Below are 27,765 nucleotides of genomic sequence, written 5' to 3' on the forward strand. Positions count from 1 at the left end.
GTTAAATGTATAGGAGAAGCTCCCCCGTTTTGGGGTCTCCAGTAAACAATAAATAGGCAGAGAAATTGTCTTAAACTTCATTTGTCTGTTCGTCACCATCGACGTCAAGACTACATTCATCACGATGAAGTTGCTAATTATCTCTTTACTTGTCGCTCTAGCCGTAGCCGAGAAGGTTCGATATGACGGGTACGTCTCTTTTCATTATCATCCAAATACGCTAGGAAAACTTTCGAATAATTTCATAGCTCTAGGCCTTACTTATTCTTGAACAATCGATAGGCAATAGTGCATTTTAAGTCTAATTTGAACAGTATTCATTCATTTAATTGACAACGTTCGAAAGGATTGATTAAAATCACCAATGCGTAGATGATTGTTTTCGACCGACAAAGTGGCCAAAATCAGCCAATAGTTGGTTATTATCTAACGGGACTTTATTGAACAGTTTTATTCGTCTGTCACATATTCACCAATAAACGATTAATTTGGCTTTAACCATTCCTTTTGAATATATTGATAGCCGTTCTTTTTACTTGTCAATTTATCCGAATCAAAATGATCTTCGTTTTGTAGTGAAAGCCTTTTTTCTGCTCTCTTATTTTTGCTATTCAAATTTCTCTGTCCCAAAATGACCTTCATTTTGTAGTGAAACTTGTTTTTGCTTGTCAAATTCACATCAGCGCACAGGGCCCTGGTGAAGTGTTGTGTAAAACGCCGTTTTCAGTTCATTCCTAAAACTAGTTTACTGGAAACTAGTTTAGTTGAAACAAGTTTAACGTGTAGTGAGAACGGTCGAAGCGATCTTGGAAGCGATCTTCCAAACCGGTTCAGAAAACCACCTCGCGATGTAGCATCGCTAGCATGTAGAACTTTGTACAGCCTTTTTGCTTCGGGACCCGTATTCAGAACGTTGATTTGATTTATTGATTAATAAATCGAGTCATGTGGTCATGTAGTTAGAAAATTAGACTCGTAATCGTTAGGTTGAGAGTTAGAATCGCCACTCTCTGTAATTGTCTGCACTTTGATAAAAAAATATATACTCCATAGTATAAGGTCAGCCACTATGCCTGATTAACCGAGAGGTAAAATGTTCGCCGTTTACCAGCAAAACGAGAAAAAAAATCTGCAGACTTTCGACGGGAATTAACATAACAGAAACAAAAATCGTTACCATGGTCTAAAAATCGGGGTTTAACCTAGCCTCTTGTCGAGGCGGTGGCGACTGCTTCCCGAGCGAAGCGAGGGATATCCTAATTCGCAAAGCGAATTAATGGCTCGCTGCGCTCGCCAGGCCTAATTATCCCTCGCTTCGCTAGGGAAGCAGCCTCGACAAGAGGCTAGGTTTAACCGTGTTTGTATAACATTTTTAGCCTCCAATGATTCTGTTTAAGACTAAGACCATGGTTTATGCCAGAGTTCGGATCACGAGACCAGTCCAGAGGTCAGTTAAAGATTGCGTTTAGCGGAATATTAAAAAAAAATGTAAAACGAAATTGTGACCCTGTATGTGCGGTTCAGAGTGGGATCTATCTGTCTTAAAAGTTTGAGGGGAAAAGGGAAACATAAAAAAGAAAGAAAAAAAAATAAAATAATGAAAAACTGTAAGGTTCCCATTTCATGCAGATTTGTTATAATTGCAAATGCACAGTTTCCGTAATAAATTTACGATAAGCCAATCATAATGAAGGATTTTGCTAGCGTTTGGTTGATGTAAATTTATTATTCTAACAAGTTTTTTTTAATAAGACCCAAGGATTGAGACAGTTCTTGAAAAATGTTTGTCTACTCTCCACCGACGACGCTTGATCACGTTGAAAAACCGATTTTCAATTTTTCTGTGTGTGGAAACGCCAAAATTCTCGAAAAGTAAGAGAGGTTGAATGGGGGTGCAACTGATGACGTCAAGCTGATCCCTCTCTGCTGACGATGGGATCTCGGTGTATACCATTTCAGGACTCTTATCGGAAGTCAGTACCTCGCTTATTGTTTGCGCGAAAATTAATCTTACACGCAATCACATTTAGGTAAATGTAGCAAGTCAGGTAAATTGCATATTGATATCAATCTTCAAAATATTCAACATTGTTTGATTCATTTTCATAATTCGGGGAATGTTTTTATTCTTTCTTGTGCACTCCTACTCTCGTCTAGTTATTTAACTCCAGTGACTCAGCTTATCTGAAGTTCGATTTCTTTACAAAAAAAATCTGGACACGATTAATATGCCAGAGTACACCAGTCACGATCAGAGACAGGTAGTGGAATCGCTATTCACGACAGCTCTTGAAATGTGACCCGTGTACTTACATGTGAAGTCTACTTTACTTATCCAACGATCCTTGTAGGAGTATGCCTGTTCATCGGTCCAATTAAGGGAAAACTGTAGGCTTCACACTATCAGTTTCAATAAGTAGCATTTTGCAATTAGTTGCATGTGGCAAGATATAAAATCAATTACTCAAAGTCGTACACAAAAGCAATACCCTTCCTGTGATTATCAAGCCGATTCTTAAAGGAATTTACAGAAGGTGCTGAAACCACATTTTCTGGTAAACTGTTCCAAGAACTAATAACTCGATTTGAAAAGAATAACTTCCTCACATCAAGCCTTGCATACTGCTTCTAAAGTTTCTGGGAATGGCCGTTAGTCCTCCTTTCCTTACTACGTACAAGTAGATCTATGCTAGTGTCATAGATACCATGCATTAACAATTTTATAAAAATCTACCATATCTTCTATTCTACGACTATATAGAAGAGATGGTAGTTTCAAGTGTTGTAGTCACTCTGAACAGGACAAGTTCCTCAGTCCGATCAGTCGAGGGATTAGCTTGGTACTAAGCTCCTCGCTTCACACTCTCTAGCCGTTTCTGATCACCTTTTCTAAAAGATGACCAAACTAAATGGCCATATTCTAATAATGGTCTAATTAGACCGCTATACATAAGATCCACAGTCTGTACCTTCATCCAAATTAAAAAAAGTCCTCATTAAACCCAGTATAATTTATTTGATTAATCATACATCAGCTAGATAGTACAACCAAGTCCCTCTCTACTCGACTTTCACTAAGAAGTACAGAGTCCCGGGGGGGGGGGGGCAGTCAAATGTATTACTGTACACACGCCTGGCCAAAATATTTCCTAACACCCCCTAAACGAGTTTTTCTAAATGTGCAAAATAACCTCTTAAACAAGTTTTTCGCGAGCTTCATTAACACATTTTGGCCCCAAAAAAGTTGTCGCCAGAATATGACCCCTAAACAAGTGTTGCCTTCTTGCTAACAAATATATTTGAATAAATTATAGACAAAACTATATTCAAGGGTATTGCATGCCCCCCAGTGCAGTTAGGGTTAAAATACCACAAGCAGGAAGAAGAACCTGAACACTTCATAAACGAGGAGGAAAGCCTCGGGGAAAAAGCTTGGGGAAAAAACATACCCACGTTTGGCTAGTCTTAGAAAAAATAGCTTTGGAAAAAAATACCCTAAATACGTTTGACCCCGCGATTGACCATTGGCCAGTCTTTCAAAACCAACCTTAATTTTGAAAATCGGTGTTTTTGATACCCTTAACGAGTGCACGCGCGGCCCACATCCAAAACTGAAAAAACGCCCCTTTAAACGAGTTTTTTTGGGGGGACATGCGTGTGTACAGCAATATATTTGACTGCCCCCCCGGGTACAGAGTCATCTTCTTTACCCATGTGATATTCAAATGCAGAATGCATACGACAAACTTTCAGAACAGCACACTTGTCTGGGTGGAAGCAAAGTTGCCATTTCTCAGCCCTTCTAGCAGTGATAGGTCATTCTGAAGTTGCCGACAAGACCCAGGTAGATCCGAGTGGGCATAAAGCTTTGTATCATCCGCAAAAATCTTGATATTTGATTGCTCTGTAATGGGAAGATCATTAATGTATGCCAAGAACAGACAGGGACCGAGCACACTACCCTGAGGAATACAACGATATGCTTGAGACTTCACACCAGTTCGACTCCTATCAAGTCAGAGGTCGATCTTCTAAAGCCCTTTTCACAATTATTGGTCAGCGACCATTTTGTGACCTTTTGGTCGTAAGACAGGCCGCAACGGGCATCACAAACGCAACAGCTGTCGTACGACAAACCTTTGCACGAGTCATTCGAATTTTGAGATATACATGTATGTATCTCTATGCCTTTGGTTCACATGCGAGTGTTGCACGAGTCATTGCCAGTGGCTTCACACCAGTGTAATTAGTTGTACGTCACTGATTGCCTAGTCGTGAGGTCGCAATAGTCGATGTGAGGCAACGCGGTCGATTGTACGATTGAATGAAACAGGTGCGAGCTTTGGCGTAACTACGAGGGGGGGGGGGGCATGGGGGGCACGTGCCCCCTTCCCCTCTATGGTTGTAGGAAAGAAGAAATTAATGTTCATTATAATGTTATATGTCATAATTATGTTATGCTATATTACATAAACACTTTTTAATAACTTTATGAAACATAATTTGCTCGGGGCCTATGTCTTCATTTTCCTGGTGCTCGCATTCTCTGTTTAACGATATACAATCCTGATATACTAAAACCTCCTGTTTCCAAGTCAATATACACCAAATATATTTCCTCGCACTTCGAGATCTTATTTGTTTTATGTATAATAGCATGCTTCTTTTTCATGACGACTTAAAGTGATTTTTAAGGTCTTGATATAAAACATTTCATGTCCGTGCTTACGTTCGCATCAGTGGATTGGTGAGATATGTCTGCTCTCCATGAATTCCTAAAATCAGACCTTAAAATGTTCCTATTCTGTTCTGAATATAAAAAAGCGCGAGCTGAAAACTTTTTCATCTGGTTAGTGAAATACGTACGGTCTTAGTGAATTCCTACGAAAAATCCTTAGAATGCCCTTCTTCGGGTCTGAATTTCCTAATTTTTTAGCTCGCACTTCGCACTCGCAATATTTGATAGAGAGATGCGTATTATAATCATGATTACTATGACTACAAAAAGTGCGTCATGTGTTCACATGTAATTCTAACAAAATCTGCAAGCGATTGGCACTCGAATAAGATGGCTATGGTGAGATATGTATACTTTTAATGAATTCCTTAAAAATAGAGTCCTTAAAATCTTTCTTTTTGGGGTCGATATATACAAAATTTTCAGCTCGCGCTTCGCGCTCACATTGTAAAGCGAGACAGGGACGTATCTTGATTACAAAATTTTTTCCCCTTTTTAGGTCTGAATATCAAAAATTTTCAGCTCGCGCTTCGCGCTCGCATCATTTAATCAGTGACATATCCGTTTAATAGCACTGTCCTTAAAATACCTTTATTAGGTCAGTATACCTGGCAACTGAGCGCGCTTCGCGCGCTCACTACGTGAATCAAAATTTTGGTGGTGACCCACGGTAGGCCACTGTATGCGAGTATTCATGCTAGTGGTGTAAGATATAAAACCTCAATTGATCGTTAAATCAAGAGGCAGCAGGATAAAGATGCAAAGAAGAGAATTACAGAAGGATCTTGAGTTTTGAAGCTCATAACTCTCCTATACTGCACTACCGTATGGAACGGTTGCATACATGCACATGCAGTCGGAGGTAAGTACTGAATAGTTGTCTGTCGTGTTGCGATTGGTCGTGCAATAGTCTATAAATGTAGGCCTGTTATTAATGCACAGAGTCGCAAGACTGACCTGCACTGTACATAGGTCGCTAGCGAACACGTGCAAGTATCACTAATACTAATTAGCCCTCAAGCCGATTAAACGCGACTACTTAGTTTTGCCAACAGTTTCTTGCAACGTTGAACAACACTCACGCGACTGGTTTTACGATCTAATGCTAGTGAGTCCATCGAATTTGATCACGTCGTATGGATATTAGACATGTTCAAATTTTAGATGCGACCAGCCACGACCACCTCGGGTTCGTGCAATCGCCTACAACGACCGCGAGTGATCGCAAGACACCAAGCCATCGATCGTGCAGCACCAGGGAAACTGATCACGAATCAACGTGAAAGGGGCTTTTAACAAGTTCTCACAACTATAAAGAGATCGGTTTTAAACTTCTCTCATTCTCTTTCAGTCTAAGTATTTGATTGGGCATGTCATCGAAGATGAGATGAATTCTGCGTTAACATGTTTGATGTTCATATACATCCATGGTAATCGGCTAATGTACATTCCATTTGAAATTTTGAACAATTATCCTTTAAGTTTATATGACTATGCTTCGATATAAAGCAAATGACTTGGTATTCTTTTCATTTTATTCTCTCAGATATCAAACTCTCCGTATCGAGCCGAAAGGAGCTATCCAGAATGATTACATCCATCACTTAGCCGAGACTTTGGACGAAAAGGTGATTCTTGTGATGATTATTAAGGGGCTGCCACACCTAACCGTTTTAGCTAGCGTATGTCGACATAGGCCTAGTATGCTATGGAAAGACGCTTTCTATATCCCATTTTCTTGACATTAAAATATGTCTTTTCATAGATAAAGGCACCATCTTAAAGGATCTTTGAAGAAATGGGCTTAGTGATATTATACATGTTAGGCCTACAAATACTTATGCAACAATGTAATACCACTACCAGTTTCATAAGAGTTTTAGCCAATATAAGGACATGAATCACAAAGGGGAGGGTTGGTCGGGGGAGGGGGGGGGATCTCGCCTTTAACAGCTTTTTTTTTAATCCTTTATATGATTCCCTATGTGTGTATGCGTTGTAACATAGGGGTGTGACTTAATGATGACTGGTGTTGGGAAGGATGTGTGGGGTGTATGTGTAAGGGTGAGCGTGTGAGTGCGCAGCATCGTTATACAGAAATTATCACGGTAATTCAAACCAATCAATTTATAATTATGTATCTGAGTATACATTACCCTATAATGATGTTATTTTCTGTTTTATGCATTCATACTGCAGATATCTTGTATATTTTTAACTTAGAATTTGATTATGATTCGTAATTATTTGTACAAACCTACCCACATGTATTATCACCTGGTAAGAATTATATGTGTTACTCTTGTATTAAGATTGAGTGCCTTTTACTTTGTATATTTGTTCATGGCACGGCCCCAATGCAAACCAGACTCCGTATCTGTTTGGGTATTTTACCGTGTGATAACAAAATTGGTCTATCTAATCTACCTCCATGATCTATCTATTTATCTCTCTCTATCTATACGTCATAAAAAGTTTAAGACATTTTTTACAGACTTGACTATGATAAAAATATGTACATTTATCGTCTTAATGAATCTCGAATAAGATATTTTAGTTACAGGTGGTATTGGCCCAAGGTTTGCAATGTAAATAAAGGCAATGTTCTCGATACAAGTTTAAGAGAGGGCAACAAGTTATATTATAATATTCATGATGATGGTAATATATATTTTTAGGGGAAGGGAATGGTATTTCCTCGCACTTCGAGTTATTATTATTGTCTTAATTCACGGTTCTTGCGGCAAATTACTTAAATTCGTTGTGTTAGTGACTAGGGGTATCAACGTACGGTGTTAGTGACTAGGGGTATCAACGTACGGTGTTAGTGACTAGGGGTATCAACGTACGGTGTTTGTTTTGTTACGATTGTAGGTCCTCCGTCCATCGGCTGAACAATGATTTTTTTATTCAGTGTCTGATAAACAATATTCTATATATCATGCAGATAGATCAAAGGAAATTTGGTCACTTTATTGATCAAAAAAGTTCTTTCTTTTTGAATTTCGTCTTTTGAATGTCATTTTCCTAATTTTCCTAATGAGACTGTATATCCGATTTTACGTCAATTTCGTTAAAATAGCGTTATTTGTTTTCTTGAAAATATCAGAATGATGACCCATAACATCTTTATTCTTTGATATTTAGTACGATTTCTGGACTCACACCCGAAATGGTTTCACTGATGTGATGATGGCACCCAATCTTGTGGGAGGTTTCAAGTATCTCCTGGAGTCACGTGACATTGACTACCATGTCATGATTGAGGACGTCCAAAAGCTCATCGATAACCAGGATGGTATCCTACCTTCAGCTGGTTTTTACGAGACCTATCACTCATACGACGAGGTAGGCAGATGTCACATGGTGGCAAATCATCCACTTCATGGTGGATTTTAAAGAAAGGATGCAGTAAACATCATTTCTACCGCTTATTTTCTCACATTTCCCACATTGCGGGCGCAGTACCAGGCCTGTCATATCTCCATGGCTTTACTAACAACGCACTCGCGATTTGGACTATGTCATTGAGCAGTGGCGTAGACAGGTCCTTAGACCTGGGGGGGATGATCCCGAGCTGGGTCATACTTTATATATATGATATATATATATATATATATATATATATATTTATATATACATATATATATATATATAATTAATATATAAATATAAAGAATGAAGGAGATAACGTACTCGATATAAACAAAATATCATGGGCCAAAGCAGACGAGTTAAAGATAACAAAATAACACGATCTGCCTCATGGATTATCTCGTGTGTCTTTTAATCACTTTGCTTTCAGCAATAAACAGGGCATCCAGTAATAAACAAACTTCCTTGCACATTTTTCATGGCAGTAATCTTTTGTTTGATTAATGACAATGAGTAAAGATGATCATAAGAGAAATGTCATTTGTCGGATGTCTAGTTATCATCTTGGTCATGACAGTCCTGCTAAACATGATCTGGAATAACTAGTATTCCTTATTTTACTAGTATAGTAGTATACTCTTTTAAAAGTAGCGATATTGTTAATGATCAAACGAATGAATCAACAACTAAAGGAATAAACAAATAAACAGCCAAATAACTAAAAAAAATATCAATTACAATTATAGTAATAGGGGTAAAATAAAAAAGCTCAACATTATATTTCTTATACACGTGCAGATATGCGGACACTAAAATGATAAGCACACTCTGTTTAAAATTACCATGATTACAAAGGCTTGATTGAATTAAGTATGGAAATGAAATAAACCTCACCGGGTTGTCGGAAGTAAACTGTATAGATAGTAACTTGTTATAATTTCGATTCATTTCTTATTATGTACCTTGTTATGATGATTATGATAAAAACATAGGTAAGGAAATGTAACAGTTTATAACCTTCAAACCTAGAAGACTGCGCACGTACAGAAATCACTGGTATAAGTAATTCCAAAATACATTGCGCCTCGACTTACTTCTTCTTGAAATTGGAAGACGTTTATTTTCACCCAATATAGTTATGCAAAACAGTCCTTAACAGTAAAGGATTTTTTTCATTCCAAAATCATTCATTTACTAATTCGCTCCTTAGAGACTGAAAATTTTCACCTTTCCTTTGCAAAGTAGGGGTTGAGGACATGGCCAGCAGGGAAAAGGGTCAGTGTATGTGTATAGGTAATTTCTTATTAATTCGTTTGAACAGTGTTAATGTGTTATGAAAGCAATTGCTCTGAAAGGGAGTGATTAAGCGACACTTTCTTAAATCTGTAATGAAATATTTTGAACTTATCTCCTTTGCAAATACATAATTATTATAAAGAAATGTACTTGGTTAAACTCTGAATAACGATCCTTAAATGTATATGACGACGCAAGACAGTTGTTATTACTTAAAACTTGCAAGTTGTAAATGCATATAAGATGATTGACTCTGAACAAAAGTCCAACTTTGATCATGTTTGTCATAGCTGTACGTTATGATTATTACTGCTATTATTATTGATTGATTTTAACTAGCATTCATTGCTTTATTACTGTATAGTTTTGCTTCTTCCCCACAGAAACCTGGGGGGATGATTGTACACACCATCCCCCCACCTAAAATTCTGGGGGATGCATCCCCCCATCCCCCCCCCCCCGCTATCTACGCCCCTGTCATTGAGTTCATGAAGTTAACATAATACTTTTGTTTTTCTTGAGAAAAAATATGTGTTAGAATACTGAAAAAATACTTCAATTTGTATGACTGATTTTGAAAGAGAAGAGCGCGCCTCTTCCATGTATTCGCCGACTTTTATCTAACATGCCTACTGCGTGATTTTTTTGATGGCGATGAATATTTTGTCCTATACACAGCGTATCATTAAAAAAGTTTACACTTTGAAAAAGTCCTGGGAATTAAAAAATATACATAATTCTTTCAAGTTTACTCTTGAGTTTGGGTTTCATCTATCAAATGAAAATAAAACTGTTGACAGAATGTTACACTTGTGTGAGCACTATACATTTTGCAAAGCTCGCAGAAATTTTCAGTGTGTTAAGGAAAGAAAGCGAGAACAAACTGAATGTTTCATACATTTCTACATTTCTTTTGCGTTGTTAGCAAATTAAAATAAAACGGAGACATTTTCTAACAATTTTGCCACCCAAATTCACATTTTAACTAGGTAAGCACAACCTTTGCCATTTTTGTGTCAGCTGGATCTGAGGACATAACTGAATGTAAACAAAATTTATTTCAGACATCTCCATCGTTCTTTCACTATTTTTGGTCATTTAAAACGGCACATTTCATATACTCGTTTCTCCACTTTTCCCAAGCTTGATAATGATTAACAAAACGAAAATCAAGCCTAAGCCATTTCATGTGAATCATAGCTCCATATAAAGCAGATATCATCACGATGGCCTAGATGTTTCGGGAGGCGAGGGACGCAATGGCGCTCTATGAAGTGTTTGGGCAAGAAAACAAGTTAATTTGTACAGATAAAAGGTGTCTTCAAATCAATCTTCCCCGCTCAATTCCGTGTGTTTTTCATGATTAATTTCTACTTTTATTCGTATAACCATTTTCAATTTATGCGCAAATCATCTTCCACGAACTTTTTAAAAGTAAGTGGTGCTCACATTAAGCGGAAATTATTTTCGACATCTATATTGTCATTTTGCTTAAAGAGATCTGTACCAATGTTGAAATGGGAAAAATGCTTCAAGATATTACAAATATACAATTCTACAGGATTATTTCTTATTCTTTTCGTACGCACTGCACATCTTACTGACAAAGAGGTCCTGTCACATTTTAAATCATTTCAATTCTGCCAGAAAAATATCGGTTTTTCATACCTCCATCGATACTTACCGGGCGTTTGATGAAAATAAAATTTGACACTTGTTTTGCATGCATTTAAAGGTCAAGTCCACCTCAGAAAAATGTTGATTTGAATCAATAGAAAAAAAAAATCAGACAAGCACAATGCTGAAAATTTCATAAAAATCGGATGTAAAATAAGAAAGTTATGGCATTTTAAAGTTTCGCTTATTTTCAACAAAATAGTTATATGAACGAGCCAGTTACATCCAAATGAGAGAGTCTATGATGTCACTTACTCACTGTTTCTTTTGTTTTTTTATTGTTTGAATTATACAATATTGCAATTTTTACGAATTTGACGATTAGGACCTCCTTGCCTGAAGCACAAAATGTTAAAATAATGGAATTCCACGTGTTCAGGGAAGAATGAAACTTCATTTCACATGACAATCACGAGAAAATAAAAATATTTCATATTTCATATAATAAAATACAAAAGATATAGTGAGTGAGTGATGTCATGAACTCTCTCATGTGGATGTAACTGGCTCGTTCATATAACTATTTTGTTGAAAATAAGCGAAACATTAAAATGCCATAACTTTCTTATTTTACATCCGATTTTGATGAAATTTTCAGTGTTATGCTTGTTGAATTTTTCTCTTTTTATTCAAATCAAATTTTTGTTGGGGTGGACTTGTCCTTTAAATAAATCTCTCTCTATTCTGAATGTCAGATCCAAACTTGGGTAACAGATATGGCTAACCAGTACAGCATCGCAGAGGAGATGAATTTCGCTACATCTTATCTTGGTAAACCAATCAACGGTCTGAAGGTAATTATTTGCATTGCTTCACAATAACCGTAGAATCCTCATACTCAACCTCTGCTGTCTATCACTGGAAATACCCAAAAACATTTTTTTTACCTTCACCGAAATTTGTTTATATTATTGATTCATACTGCACCTTGTTGCAGCACATTTTGGTAATTTACCAAAATGTGCCGTAACACACCCCACAAGGATAAAATTCTACTAATTTGGTACTTTACTTCCGATGAATACACACACACACACCCTCACATATATATATATGTGTATGTGTGTGTATATATATATATATATATATATATATATATATATATATATATATAATATATATACTTAGATACTTAGATACATATATATATATGTATATATTTGTATATATTCATAATTTGTATCTTTTTCAGATTAGCAAGAGCACGGGTGGGAGCACAAAGAGGATAGTCTATTTTCAAGGAGGTATCCATGCCCGTGAGTGGATCTCACCAGCAACTGTAATGTACATGACATATCAGGTTGGTATCCCGGTTGGTATACCGTTATTAGGGGACTCCATCTTCAATTATGGGGAAGTGATAAATTGATTCATTTCAATGTTAAGTGAAATATACATCCCACAAAAAGGGATACCCGTTTTCAGAGATAGACTTCACAATCATTAAACATGTTTTTACTATGAATTTGATACTTTTGGTAAGAATAGAATCTCATCTTTAATTTGAGACCAACAGCTCACTAATCAATCACGCATGGCAGATTACAGACAATAAATACGGAGGCCTATCAGAAACGATTTGCGCAGAAACTCAATGTGTTATCCCACCCTCATTTCAGGGAACAGTGAGAGAAATTTAGCCAAAAAATGCAAAATAAATGCCAATGAGCCAATCGTGGAATAAGCACGGCTGTCGTATAACAAGTCAATCTTGTCAATTTTTTCAGCGCAACCAGAACATTGTGACATTAAAACTGTTTGCCACATATTAGGTATCAAAATGTAGAGAAATAATTGAATTGTGTGATAATGTAAATCAAATATCACAATTAATTTTCCTTATAAGAAAAACGATGTGGAATCCTAGTTTCCTCTTTTCTGGGACGCGCTGTATAAAACTAAAATGTTGATTTTTTTTTTTAGAGGATGCGAGCGAAGCACGAGCGTCTTGTACCGAGCACACTGTTAAAAAAAACCCGAATTTTCAGAAAAAAAATAAAATAATTTTTCTTATTAATTTTGCAGAAAGCAAAATTCATAAAACAGGAATTTTCTGCAATTTAACAGAACAGTTCTGTTTAAAAAGTGGAAAATGTGTAAAGTTCCATACACCAAATACCAATTTCCTGTGTTAGTTTACATGATATAATGTAAGATTAAGATCTCGAGACTCTGCTGCAGGAACTTAGTAAGGATAAATTTTCTAACAGTGCATAACAATGACAATAAAATAAAGCACTATTCTGCATTATGTATTATGAATAGGTGGATGACATTGTAAAAGCATGATTACCTTGTTCACAGGTTAAAGTACTGCACATACTTATGTTTCATATCATGAATAAACCAAGCAGGCTATGGATTAGTCCCTAATGTACATCTTCCCCTTTATTGTACCCCGATCAAACATCCTGTCGATAAAAGACACAAAAATAAAAATATTCCTCAAGGTTTGATGAAAATCCATCAAAGATAAAGGAGTTATAGATGTCAAATTCTTGTTTTTTGACGTCATAATTAAGGGATGGCTTCTCCACTATGTCATGTGACATAAATTCCCACAAATATAATTTTCTCAATAATTGGAAATTAGTTTTATTCGTGCGAGGATATACACGTATCATCCGAAAAAAATCGTTTCATACAGAAAAAAAAACTACTCGGAAATATACTCGATGTTTGAACGAGCACCCCCTCTTAAGAAAGACTGACATTCATTTATTTTGTAGACATAAAACATCGAAGAAAATTCATGATTTTCATCCAACGTAAATTGCAGGGTTTTTCTTTTTGTTTCGCATGCATAGTAGAGCGGCGTCGTCAACACTGAAATCTTAACCAAGGTTAAGTTTTTGAAATGTCATCATTACTTAGAAAGCATATGGACCAATTTGATGAAACTTGAACGTAAGGGTAATCAAGTATTACTAAACATCTTACTCTTACCGATGCTTCTTAAAAAAATGATCTTCTTTATAATTGAGGTACATGATAATGTCTTTAGATAAATTCTTAATATCCAGTATGTCTTTGTTTGTATTACTATGAACACTGTATTTAAAGCCATGTTTTACTTTAACTAATTGTATTTATCTATAATGCCATTTGAGGGTCTCTTTCGAAAACTAATATTCAGAATAGTGATCACAATAATGTTCACAATGAAGAAAACCTAACTACAAAATGATTCATTTAGTTTGTATTTTTTCGGGACTTAGAGGGTAATTTTTACGAGTATATTTCTATTTTGCCCATTTGAATTTGCTGATATTTTGAGTTTTTAATTGAATTTCGAGATAATTGTTTCACCACTGGAGAGCCTACCATATATTGTTGAACATTTAAAATATTGAAATAATCCTTAAAATTACCATTCTTGCGGTAAACTGACCTGATATCAATGATGAGATGTATAATCTGTTCGTATTTATAATAATTATTATGTAACTCTGCAGCTGTTGGAAAATAATGGTGAAGGCTTCCTCGACGAGTTCGATTTTTACATCATTCCCTCACTCAACGTAGATGGATACCAGTACTCGTGGACAAATGTAAGCACTGAACTTACTATTGCAAGTACTTTGTAAAGGTTGCTTGGTTGTAAAGTAACCTCACCTCTCCCATAGATATAGACAGAGGCGTCGATCCGGGGGGGGGGGGCAGGGGGGCAATCGCCCCACCAATGAAAATATTGGGTTGGGGGCTAACATATCGTTTTGCCCCCCCCCCCCCAATAATTCTGCATGTGGAAAAATAAAGTAAGATTGTAATGTTACACAGAAATCAGCAAGCGAGATTGTAATACACAACTCGTATTTCATTTAAAATCGTGCTCAAAATGTCCGCTTTTCAGATTGGAATTTAACAATTTTCAGCTCGCACTTCGCGCTCGCATCATTTCTGTAGCAATAACTCATACTTTTCATGATTAAATATGTGAATAGAATGTCCCGCTTTCAGTTCTAAACTTCAAAAGAATTCCCGCTTCTATTTGCAATAATCTTTTTTTTATATATATATCTTGTTCTATATTAAAATCGTCCATTAAACTGTCATTTTTTTCAGAACGTAATATCAAAATTTTCAGCACGCGCTTAGCGCTCGCAGCTATTGTTCTTTTAGATACCCATCTTAATCACTGGTACAAAAAATGCTTAGAATATCGAGCTTTCAAGTCAGAATATATACAAATTTCAGCTCGCATTATCTGTGTAGTGAGATATGTATCCTCCTCAATAGTTACTACAAACAGTCCTAAACAGGTACATTTTTCCTGTTTTCAAGTCAGTATAGCATAAAATTTCAGCTCGCGCTTCGCGCTCGCATTAAGTTTTGGGTGAGATATGTGCTTATGTATGGAATTCACATTCATTTATACCTTCACATTTTATTGTAAACAGGAGCGGATCAAGCTTTCACCAATAGGGAGAGGGGGGGGGGGGGCGAAAAAAAATGTTCAACTACATTTTCCCTGATCGGCTGCTCAAGTTGATTTATGTAGTTTCTTTAAAGAGGTAGTCCTTGAACAGTCACTTGATAGCTATATTCTGATAAAACAACATAAATTTATCATAGTCTCCTAAGCATTTTTTTTTAAAGTGTGAGCGCGAAGTGCGAGCTTAAATTTTTGGAAATTATATAGGCCTATAATTATTGCGAGTGCGCAACGCGAGCAGAAAGATTTAATATAGGTTCTGGCCTGATGGAAAAGACGTATTTCACCAATCAAATAATGAGAGCGCGAAGCGCGAGCTAAATTTTTTGTGAACATTTCTGCCTTAAAAAATGGACGTGCGAAGCAATTTTTGTAATCATGAAAAGGACATGTATATAACTAAATAATGCGAGTGCGAAGCGCGAGCGGAAAAAATTAGATTTAACCGGACACTTTATTCATGTTTAGTAAAGCATGAAAAGGATGGGTAATTGGGTATCTTCCTTCATTAATAATGCGAGCGAGTAGCGCGAGCAGAATTTTTTTCATTATTCTGAATGAAAAACCAATTGCATATCTCAATAAATATGCATGCTTGTTTTCGATTTACCTCCTAAAAATCTGTGCATTCTAAATAACTTTTCATCATGAAAATCAATTATACGAGCGTGAAGCGCAAGCTGAAAATATTTGATATTCCGATTTGAAAAAGGATTAATCAAAGCACTATTTCAAGCACTGTGTAGGAAATTTTTTTAAATGGATATGAACCGTACGTAAACTATTCGAGCGCGAAGCGCGAGCTGATATTTTTATAATCATTATTTTGACCAAGAAAAGGGGCAATCTAAGGTTATTTAGTCATCATATGAAAATGATGAATGTATATCTTCCTCTTCCTTTCGATATTCTTTTTTTAAAAAAGGCACAATTTGATTATGAAGAATTCATGAAAAAAAAATCTTATTCATTAATTTCATAACCCTAAATGAGAGCGCGAAATTTGATAGATTAATAATAATAATGTTTTAATTACCTAGGGTAGCCACTTCAGGTAGTAAACTGCTCTTCCAGCGGGCCCTGCATAACAATATTTTAGTATTACCCTTCTCCAATCTAAATTATGAGCGCCTATAGCAAGAAGGCAGAAGGTCCCATTTTTAAAAGTCTTTGGTATGACTCGGCTAGGGATCGAACCCACGACCTCCCGTTCATGAAGCAGACGCTCTACCACTGAGCCACCATGTCCATTTTGTTTATATTAAGGCCTGAAAACGGGACATTTTAAGCACTTTTGTAATTTTGAACAGAATACATGGATTAATATATTTTTAACAATCCAAGCGCAAATCGCGAGCCGAAGTTGTTTTATTAAATGTCAGGAAATGGGATTTTAAGGAATTAGGTTATAGAATTACAATAGAGTATACATTACCCATCAAAACGCGAGGGCGCAGCGCTAGCTGACTGGTTTTGACAATTAAACATGAAAGGGATATTTTGAGAACTTTATGAAACACACGAAGAGAAAAAGAGTTTGCAAATCAAATAATGGGAGCACGCAGAGCGGGCTGAAAGTGTTGATACTTAGACAATAAAACGGACATTTACAGAGCACTTTTTGAAAATCAATTTGTTAATCAAACAAAACTCTGAAAGCTCGATGTCCGAACTGAAATATGTTTGTATATTGACTTCAGTACTTGATATCTCAAGCCCCATATCAGCCTATTTTATGTATATCATTGAAGTCGTGGGGAGAGGGATCCTACGGGGGCGCGCGCACCCTTAGCCCCCCCCCCCCGATCCACGCCTTTATATTGACATGAAAGACGTCTTCCATTATATTTCATTCACTTGTCTTCATCCCTTTTCCCCCTCCCCTCTCCTCTCTTTCCCTTCTCTTATTTTTCTTCTATCTTTCCTTCTTTCTTTTTTTGCTCCTTCAAAAATAGTGGGGACATTTTATGTTGTGTCCCCCCTTTCCAAAAGGTGGGGGCGCGCGTCCCTGGGATTTCCGTCTAAGATAATTGCTACAGTTGTAAATCTGCATGAAACTATCTTCAGTAGCTAATATGTAAGTAGTTAAGGACTCAATCGGTTGCTATTATTCAGTATTGCTCTACGTGTCACATTGTATTATTGATAACATTCAGCACGTATTCACCAAATTCTCGATTTTAGGTCTTCGTTATCTCTCAAAAACCTCATGCTAAAATACAATTTTTTTTAATTTTATAAATTACAAAAAGATGATATTAATATCACATTGTTACCTGGGCTCGGTGTAAAAATGGCAGAGGTAAAAATGGCAGAAATAAAAATGGCAGAGGTAAAAATGGCACCTTCGCCATTTTTACCTCTGCCATTTTCACCTTCGCCATTTTTACCTCTGCCATTTTCACCTTCGCCATTTTTACCTCTGCCATTTTTACCTCTGCCATTTTTACCTTTGCCATTTTTACCTCTGCCATTTTTACCTCTGCCATTTATACCTCTGCCATTTTTACCTCTGCCATTTTTACCTTTGCCATTTTCACCTTTGCCATTTTTACCTCTGCCATTTTTACTTCTGGCATTTTCACCTTTGCCATTTTTACCTCTGCCATTTTTACCTTTGCCTTTTTTACCTCTGCCATTTTTACCTCTGCCATTTATACATCTGCCATTATTACCTCTGCCATTTTTACTACTGCCATTTATACCTCTGCCATTATTACCTCTGCCATTTTTACCCGGCACCGTTACCTGAACGGCGATTGTATCGTATACGTACGGTCATAATGCTGAAAAAATCAAATAATTTCTCCATCTTAAAAATAATATAAAGATATTAGTCACCTTACTTCGCTGTATTTAGCTATTTACTTGATATCCCACATGACTGTCCCTGGTCTAAACTTACTTTTCTCCCTGTATGTGCAGGACCGAATGTGGAGGAAAACACGGAGTACTTATGAGGGAAATGCATGTGATGGTGTCGACCCGAATCGCAATTACATGTATGAGTGGGGAGGTAAAGTATTCTGGGCTATTTGCGATGTATTGAGGACGGGGGGGGGGGGGGCATGATGGCCCCCCCCTCCTGATCTCAGCCGCCGTTCGCGCAATCGCTTCAAAATTTGGCACGCACATCTGAAATCTGAAAACGATTCTTTTTTCCATATGTCATCTTTTTAATCTTATATAAAAGGTTTGCACAAAGAAAAATTGCAAGTGATTTTTGTTTATGTATTTCTTTGTGTTTTGAATTTCTTATGCATTTCTTTTTTTTCATCTTTTTTTCATTGTTTTTTTTTCAATGGAAATTTTTACAGACCAATGAACAACTTAATTAAACCCTAAATTCATTAGAAAGACTAATTGTAAGGAAAAATAATCACCCTTCTATGAATCATCTCCCAGAGACTTTGTACACAAAGTATAAAAATGAGCCATTTTCGGCATGACATCGTCTCGTAAAAAGCTAATGACACAGATCTAGCCTTTATCTCAAACTTTGTGTGTTATCTTCTCTGAACTTTGTAAAAGCCAATAAATACATTTTTTAAAATCCCATTCTGGTTGAGATTCGTATCCTCTTCATGAATTCCCACAAAAAAAAGTAATTGAAATCTCCCACTTTCAGGTCAGTACATGACATATTTTAGCTCGCCCTTTGTATTCGCAAAGTTAAGTTAGAATACACAGGCCCTTATCACGATTGCAAAAAGTTAGGCCCGTTTTAGGTCTAAATTACAAAAGAACAAAAAAAAATCGAGAAATAACAAAGTTCTGGTTATTTGAAATAAGGTTTGCGTTACAATAAATTCATGAAGTGAAAAGGTTTTACAGAATAGTTTTTAAACTTACTCGACACCCCGTTCTGTAGAGGAGTAGCCATACAAAAAGTTATTAACTGTGCGATAGCTTCGGTGGGAAACCGGCGAAAACACGTATATTTCAGGAAATTATGGAAATACAAACATTGATTCGAAGAAACATAACTTTGTTATTTCTGGACCATTTTCTGCGGTTTAGCTATCACATCAAAGGGCAGATACTGAACTTTTTAGGCATGTAATTTTCTTTTTGAAATTTTTATACCCCCAGCTAAATGACTTTTTGCTATCCTTCAAATTGCTTTTACTCATTACTCATTCGTGGATGAAAAATCTCATATGTCATCTAAGAGAAGACATTCTAAGATTTACAGTGATAGGTCATCTGTCTGTTGTATTTCTGATTAAGTTATGTTAAATCATCGCTACAACTCGGTTTCGTTTTTTTGTGGGACGCACTCTATAGCTATTAAAATTCGAGTACCCCGGTACAGATCTATCGATTTCTTGACTATCAAATTTATTATTTAAGGGGAAGTTCACCTTGACAATAGATTTATTGTTATTATTGGAAAAAAAATATTAGTGAAGGTTTGAGGAAGATCCATCAGAGATTTAAAAGTTATTATGATTTTAAGTTTTTTTCATTTGTGCCGTCACATGCAAGCAGCTTCACATGTATCGTGAATTAAAAAGAAATCAATGAAATTTCATTTACTCAAAAAATTAGAAATGGTTTATTTTGTAACTTTAGTATAGCAACACAAAAATTTTAAGTCATCATGAACATTTATAAAATCATAGAAATTTATGCGTTCTACAGTACACATAATGTGAGGCAGATGCTCGTATATAACGTCACCAAAAAATGTAATAGCTTTCGTAATCTTTAATGGATTTTTCTTAAACCTTCCCCAATATAATTTATTTTTCGGCTATTTTACAAGAAACTTTTTGTGAGGGTGAACTTCGTGTACGTGTATTTCTTAACTCGTGCTGTTGTAATACGTATATTCATTATTATCATTATCTTGTTATTCATTTAATCTTTGTGCTAGGGTATAGACTTGGCCTTTAATTTCACGCATATTTATGTATTTTTTTAATTTTGTTGACTGATGTAGAATTAAATTGGTTTGTATTTTGTGCAGGGAGCGGATCATCTAGTTTGTCGTGCTCTGACATATATCGTGGTCCAGCAGCCCATTCTGAACCTGAAGTCTCTGGAACTACTAGTCTTCTAGAGACTCTCAAAGACCAGGGTAGGAAATTTGCGTGCTTTATTGACTTCCACTCCTACTCCCAGCTTTGGCTCTCTCCATATTCTTACATGGAAAGGGATGCTGAAAACCATGCTACACAGGTAAACGGAATCTTCTGCTATTTCCATAATGTTCTCAATATTTACTTGCTGAAATACATGTAGGGTTGGACGTCCTCTCTAGTTTTTAAAAGGAGTAAAAAAAAAACTTATTTTAAAATGAAATAATTATGACTTGCATTGCATGCTATATAGAGATTGCAATTAGACCAACGGTACCGACTCCAAGTAAGTTATATTTCAAAAGTTATGACATCCACGATTCCATGAAATTATTCCGAGTTGGTACAGAAGGAAATGAAAAGAAATGTTATTTTTTCAGGGGCGGATCCAGCCTTTGCTTTTAGGGGTAGGAGAAAAACAGTTTAGTCCATATTTTTCCCCAATCGGCCGCTGAAAGTTTTGTTTTATTTTTTTTTGAGGGGTAGTCGTCTCGTCCTATAACTAAGAACTGAGGTTTTCAGTACAGTTTAGCTCTAGATATTCTTACAAATATTATAACTCATAGGGCCGAAAGGGCCGCAATAAATGCAAACAATGAGCCCGAATTCCTTTTATAAAAAAATCTTTCTTGTATTTTGATCATAAAATATTAAACATACAGAACAGGCTTTTTCTCCTTTTTTCTATTTTTCTTTATTGATTGACAAGATGCGTAGTCCTATCAAACAAAAAAAGAAACGAAGCGCGAGCTTAAATTTTTGGTATATTGACATGAAAAGGGACGGGAGTGCATGAAGTGACCCATAAATGATAGGATAGACTACACTGTTAAAAAACCCGTGATTTTACCGAAAAAGGAAGATTTTGCAGAAAGCAATAACAGAATCATTCTGTAAATTCATAAAAGAAGAATTTTTCTGCAATCTAACAGAACAGATCTGTTTAAAAAGGGGAAAAGGGTGTTTCATTTAAGGAAATTTGTAAGATTCCATACACCAAATACCAATTTCCTGTCAGACTACGCAATCTGGTAAGATACAGGTGTTCTCGAGACTCTGCTGCAGGAACTTCTTTAATTTTAAGGATAAATTTTGCTAACAGTGTACATATCTCACAAATGCGAGCGCAAAGCTGAAAGTTTGTGATATTTCGACCTGAAAAAGGACATTTTGTAACAATGGGTAATCTGAGCGCAAAGCGCGAGTTAAAAATTCCTGTTATATTCCGACCTGAATATAAAGACAGTATATGACAATACAAACGTGAAGCGAGATCCGACTTTTTAAGCATAAATACTGTAATGTAATCATTTTAAAAAGTGTATAAAATGTGGGTATTGTGAAAAGGATAGTAGATAAATGATGTTCTTTCGTAATTTAGACCAAAAACGGGCCTACTTTTTGAAATCGTGATAAAGGTATGTATTGTAACTTAACTTTTAAGCGAATGCAAAGGGCGAGCTGATTTTTAAATGTAGTTATTGGCTTTTACAAAGTGCAGAGAAGCTTCTTTACAAAGTAAACGTAGATTTTTTTTATTGAATAATTATTGTCTGCAATCTTTTTCAATCTTTTCTGCGAGGTTTTTGAAAAGAAGCGGCGCACCTCGGTTTCAATGGCATTTTTACATTACATTTTTTTTTCTTACAAATTTGTGTTAAATATTTTAAAGATCCTTAACCAAGAAGAGAATATTTAAAAAAACCTCACCAATACGAAAATCCCATTGTTTTCGTAATTCCAAGGAGGTTTAAATGAGATGGAGTAACAGCAAATAAAATCCCTTTGAACAAGCTTCGAAGCCGCCAGCAGAAAGTATGTCAGGCATGCACTTTGGTCAACGTCTCTTGCAATTGTGTAGACAAATGATTCCCGCGTCACTCCATAGCTATAGGTCATATATACAGGGAAATATGCTATTTTTCGCCGCATCTGGTCTGGTTATATGTGTAGTACATAATTTGGAGGCATGCGAAAATAAACTATGCAACATGTCCTGAAATATGACTCAAATTTCCTCGACTGGGCATGTGCGGGCACTCATCTGGCATATACAATAATGAATAGCAATATTCCATCAACCACATTTGAAATTTTCATTTGCCGCAAACGATCGGAAAAGTGTTAAAATCTGGATTCAGTAAAGGTCAAATTCTTACTTTTTCCACTAATTAAAGGTAAATTGATATAATCTGGGCAAATATCTCAGCGTAATAGTGCTTGGTTGTTGATGTCTTGTCATGCGTACAAATTTCTGTTTGTTTATTAATAAAAAGATGGGAAACTGATCCAAATGGATATTCGTAAAATTTCGTTTCGGATTTCTTCACTGAAACTTGCGGCTTCGAAGGCGGACATCAAAAAGGTCTTAACTGCCGTTCTTTCTTTTGTGCTTCTTTAGAAATGAACAGCTGCTTGAATAAATTTGTTGCCTGTTGGAACTCCAGTCATAGAAACTTCTTGGTAATACCCCTTGATTTCGCCGCCCGATGTAGAAGGGGTCCTCAAGCTACGCACTTGATTTATCGTGCAAAGAAATAGCATTTCCTTCCCTAAATCTCTAAATAATGTTCATGTTATCGGAGGAAAATATCAAATTAAAGTGAATACAGCTCTGAAATTCCAAACAGTTGCTGGTTTTCTCTGCATTTAGTGATTTATTGCCGCCTCTGTTAAAAAAAATGAATAGGGATCGTTCATCACACTGCAATCACAGTTCCACAGACAAAGTGCACATTTCCCCCATTGTTTTGAAATTGAATTTTTGTTAAATTAGCATCGATAAAATGCCAAATGTTTTATATTATAAATGGACACTTTCGGACGATCTTCAATCGACAGGCCGAAATGCCCTTTTTCCAATACTTGAAAAAATATTGAGGACAGTCACCTCCTGGGGGCGTTTCATCAATATTTTCGTCCGACAAGTTGTCAGATCTGACAAATTTCCTGGATTCTGATTGGTTGAGAAGCACTGTTACTATAGTAACTGTCGGATAAAACAGAACTTGTCGGATAAAACGTCTGACAAGTCCTTTCATGAAACGCCCCCCCCCCTGACCCACACATGTATCGCAGCACATCTGTCACAACAGCAACAAAAAACATCCAACTCTCAGTTCTGCATTTTTACATAAAAATTCCAATCGTTTGCTTTGTTTGGAACATGCATAGACATAGATATCTTGGACAAATACTTAGACTAGGGTATTAGACCATACTACAAAATTAATATTTAATGGGCCTTTTTCATATTCCTGTCTGGGACAATCAAGTCGGAGATAAGGGATAATACAAATGTATCACGCCAGTGGAAGGGCAGCATTCAATATTGGTTATCATTGGGGCCAGCATTGGGGTGGTATCAGCTGGCTAGGTTACGCGTGTTCGGGGTTACCTGTCGTGCATCAATAGAATGCTAGAAGGGCATTCATAATGATCGCAATCATGTTCATGATTTTTTTTCCTTCTACGGGATAAATGACATTACAATTTGTGATCTGTTTCTGTTCAGGTTGGTGCTGCAGAAGAAGCATGTGCAGCCCTACAAGCTGTACACGGGACACGGTATACCTTTGGAGCGTCAGCATCAACACTTTGTAAGTAAATTGTGACCTGCCTGTTCAAAGGGGAAGTTGAACCTGAGGAAAAAATACTTTAAAAAAGAATATATAAGAAAAAGTAATTATAGAAATTTGGCAATGTTTGAAGAAAAGATTTGAAAAAAAATCATCGTCATGTGCAAACAGTTTTATAGCGTGAATTTCAAAAAAAAATTAATGGAATGCATTTTTTTAGAATTTGAAAGGGTTTTTATTGTAACTGCAGTATATTATATCACCATACAAATCATTACACAGCCGCTTCCGAAAGAAAAAGAAATTAGTCATCAGGAACCAATATTTGTTACATAATAATGTTGGGCAGCTGCTGGTATTATGGCGTCACATGTGAAAATCAATAATTATAATAACTTTCTTAATCCTTAATAGATTTTCCTCAAAAAATTACAAGTGATAGTAATATTTCTCATGGTATTTTACAACAAAACTTGAAAATTTGATCAAAATCGGATGCAAAATAAGAAAGATATGACACTGATTTTTTTTTTTACAAATAGGTTCTCTGCACAATAATCATTGGTGTGCAAATGAAAAAGTAGATAATGTCCCTCACTCAGCATTTCTCTTTGTTTTTATGTTTTGAATTATAGAATATTCATTTTTTGTCTCACCTGCATAGCAGAGTGAGACTACAGTGCGTATCAAAAAAAGTTTACACTTTGAAAAATCCTGTAAAATTACACATTTCTAATATTCTGAAGATTTTTCCACATTTTAACATTAGTACAGATCCATTAAAGCAAATGACGATATAACTGTCGAAAAATATTTCCGCTTGAGTGAGCACCACTTACTTTTGAAAAGTTAGTGAAAATTGATTTGCGCAGAGCTTTGAAATAATTATGCGAATAAAAGTAAAACTTAAACATGAAGAAAAAGTGGAATTCAGCTACTGAAATTGATTTAAAGATATCTTTTCGCCTTTTTTACTTGTTTCCTTGCCCACAAACACTTCAAAGTGTGCATTGCGCCACTCCCCCACACACCGAGGCCATCGTGACGATATTTGCTTTACACTGAGCTGTGATTTACATGGAATGGCTTAGGCTTTATTTCATTTTGTTAATCAGTATCTAGCTTGGAAAATGTGTGGAGAAACAAGTATTAAATGAAAAATGAAACGTAAACCCACTTTAAATGATAAAAACTTCGTGAAAAATGCTGGAGATGTCTGATATAAACTTTTGTTCAGATTCAGTTATGTCTTCAGATCCAGCTTGCACAAAAATGGTAAAGGTTGTGCTAACTAAGTGTTGAAATTTCAATTTGGGTGGCAAAATTGTTACAGAATGCTTGAATGAGTCCGTTTTATTTCAATTGACTAAAAGTGCAAGGGAAATGTATGAGAAATGTTTCGCAGGGCAAGTTTGATTTCGCCCTTCCCCCTTGACACAGCGTGAAAATGAGCATTTCTTCGCAAACAGATTTCTGCGAGCTTTACAAAAATGGACAGCGCTCACTCAAGTGTAACATTCTGACAAAACTTTTACTTTCATTGGATAGATAAGACCCAAACCCAAAATTATATCTGAAAAATTTACCCACATGTCGTATGTTTTTTCATTCCCAGGGCTTTTTCAAAGTGTAAACTTTTTTTGATACGCACTGTATGGGCGCCGCTTTTCCGACTGCGGCGGCATCAACACCAAGGTTAAGATTAGGAAGTGACAGTATAACTTAGATAGTATATGAACCCAGTTCATGAGACTTGGCCATAAGGTTAATCAAGTAATATTAAACACACTGCCTGAGTTTTGGGTCACATGACCAAGGTCAACGGTTATTTAGGGTCAATGAACTTAGACCAAGTTGGGGAATCAACATCAAAATCTTAACCTACGATTAAGATTTTGTAATGTCATAACTTAAAAAAATAAATGAACCTAGTTCATGAAACTTTGACATAAGATTAATCAAGTATTATTGTCAATGAATGTAGTATTGTATCATTATATGAATGATATTTCTTGTGAATAATTATTTTATAGCAGTTTTCAAAGTCAGCACTGCTTCTATATTGAATTGCGTGATGCAGGTGAGACTGCCAGAGGCGCTCCACTTATAACAGTTTTGACAAAGACCCTGTCAGTTGAATCATAAAATGTTTAAAACAGTGGTATTTCCATATTCATTGATAAATAAAACTTTCTTTCACATGACAATTAGGAGAAAATTAAAATATTTAATATTCAACATAATAAAATACAAAAGAAATAGTGGGTGATGTCATTAGTCTCTCCATTTACGTGCTGACGAGGATGTGCACGTTACTGTTATTGGAAATTAAGCTAAAGTTACTTCCTAATTTTCACATCCTATTTTGATGAAATTGTTAGTGTTATGCTTGTTTGAATTTTCTCTTTTTACTACTCAAATCAACATTTTTGTTTGGGGTGGACTTGTCTTTTAACCTCGAGAAAATAAATGTTACTTGCACTCAAAACTCAGAAAAAATATAAAGAAATGGGAGCAATTTGTAAGCTAAAAATAGCCGCAGGTTGTGTCTGTATAATTGTTGGAGCCTTTTTATTTAGGATAAACATGATAAATGAGCAGTTTCACTGAAACCGGAAAGCAACTTTTTGCTGTTTTTTTGCGGGGGGGGGGGGTGACCACATGCCTTCGACTTTGCGTTTGATGATTACATTTTTTTTCAAATTGATTTTCTTTTTTCTTTTTTTTTTGTATTTTAGATGCTGCAGATGGGTGCAGTGTTGACTGGGGTTATGCAGAGTTGGAGGCTACTTATTCTTACGTCGTTGAATTGAGGGATAAAGGGAGATATGGTTTCCTGCTCCCCGAGAATCAGATCCTACCGACTGGAGAGGAGACTTATGCAGGAATCAAGGCCCTCCTAAACAACATAAAGAATAACTCTTAATCCGTTGACTACTGGATTCTGTATAGACCATAGAGTTTGTACAGAACCACCTAGTTCCAGTAGGTAATGGGTTAATTAGAATCCAACCCCTACTTCTGGATGTTGCATCTCTTAAATACAGAAATAAGAATTGTCAATAGTTTTAAATTAAAAAAAATATAATTTAGTTCTTTGTTCGTTCAATACTAGTAATTTAACTATAATTATCACCATTGAATTTTCCACTAAGAGAATTATAACCAGACGTGACATCCATATCTTCAGTATCACTTTAAATATATTATTATTACTGATTTAAGTGCATCATATATATATATATATATATATATATATATATATATATATATATATATATATATATATATATATATATATATATATATATATATATATATATATATACAATGTATACATACATATATATATATATATATATATATATATATATATGTCTCTATATTATTATCTATTTCACGACCGATCAAGTAAATCCCTCTAAAGTTAAAAACAACAAGAAAGAGGGAGTCTATCGCATTCGATGAACGATTCAAGAAATGTAATAAAAACAGCCTCTGCAACACTTGATTACTTGATTGAGATTTTGTTTTGTTCTGCTGGTGGTTCATAAATATTTAATTTAAGTGTGTCTGATGGAT

At 35.7% G+C, this 27,765-nt stretch overlaps 1 protein-coding gene across 1 annotated transcript; it reads left to right on the forward strand.

The window, feature by feature from the left end:
* Positions 1-79: 79 nt before the first annotated feature.
* Positions 80-27,450, forward strand: LOC121409599 (carboxypeptidase B-like). Its single transcript, XM_041601509.1, has 10 exons — positions 80-189; positions 6,285-6,366; positions 7,886-8,086; positions 11,782-11,880; positions 12,279-12,386; positions 14,542-14,637; positions 18,447-18,537; positions 20,494-20,705; positions 24,120-24,204; positions 26,922-27,450. The coding sequence occupies exons 1-10, from the start codon at positions 125-127 to the stop codon at positions 27,107-27,109; spliced, it is 1,227 nt and encodes a 408-aa protein (XP_041457443.1). The 5' UTR covers positions 80-124; the 3' UTR covers positions 27,110-27,450.
* The last annotated feature ends 315 nt before the right edge of the window (positions 27,451-27,765 follow it).

The sequence above is a fragment of the Lytechinus variegatus genome, chromosome 2, assembly GCF_018143015.1.
Source record: "Lytechinus variegatus isolate NC3 chromosome 2, Lvar_3.0, whole genome shotgun sequence".
Classification (NCBI taxonomy): Eukaryota; Metazoa; Echinodermata; class Echinoidea; order Temnopleuroida; family Toxopneustidae; genus Lytechinus; species Lytechinus variegatus.

Coding starts and splice junctions, on each gene's coding strand:
- LOC121409599 (XM_041601509.1), top strand. CDS start 125: ATGAAGTTGCTAATTATCTCTTTACTTGTCGCTCTAGCCGTAGCCGAG. Junction 190..6,284: donor GAGAAGGTTCGATATGACGG/GTACGTCTCTTT, acceptor TTATTCTCTCAG/ATATCAAACTCTCCGTATCG. Junction 8,087..11,781: donor CCTATCACTCATACGACGAG/GTAGGCAGATGT, acceptor TCTGAATGTCAG/ATCCAAACTTGGGTAACAGA.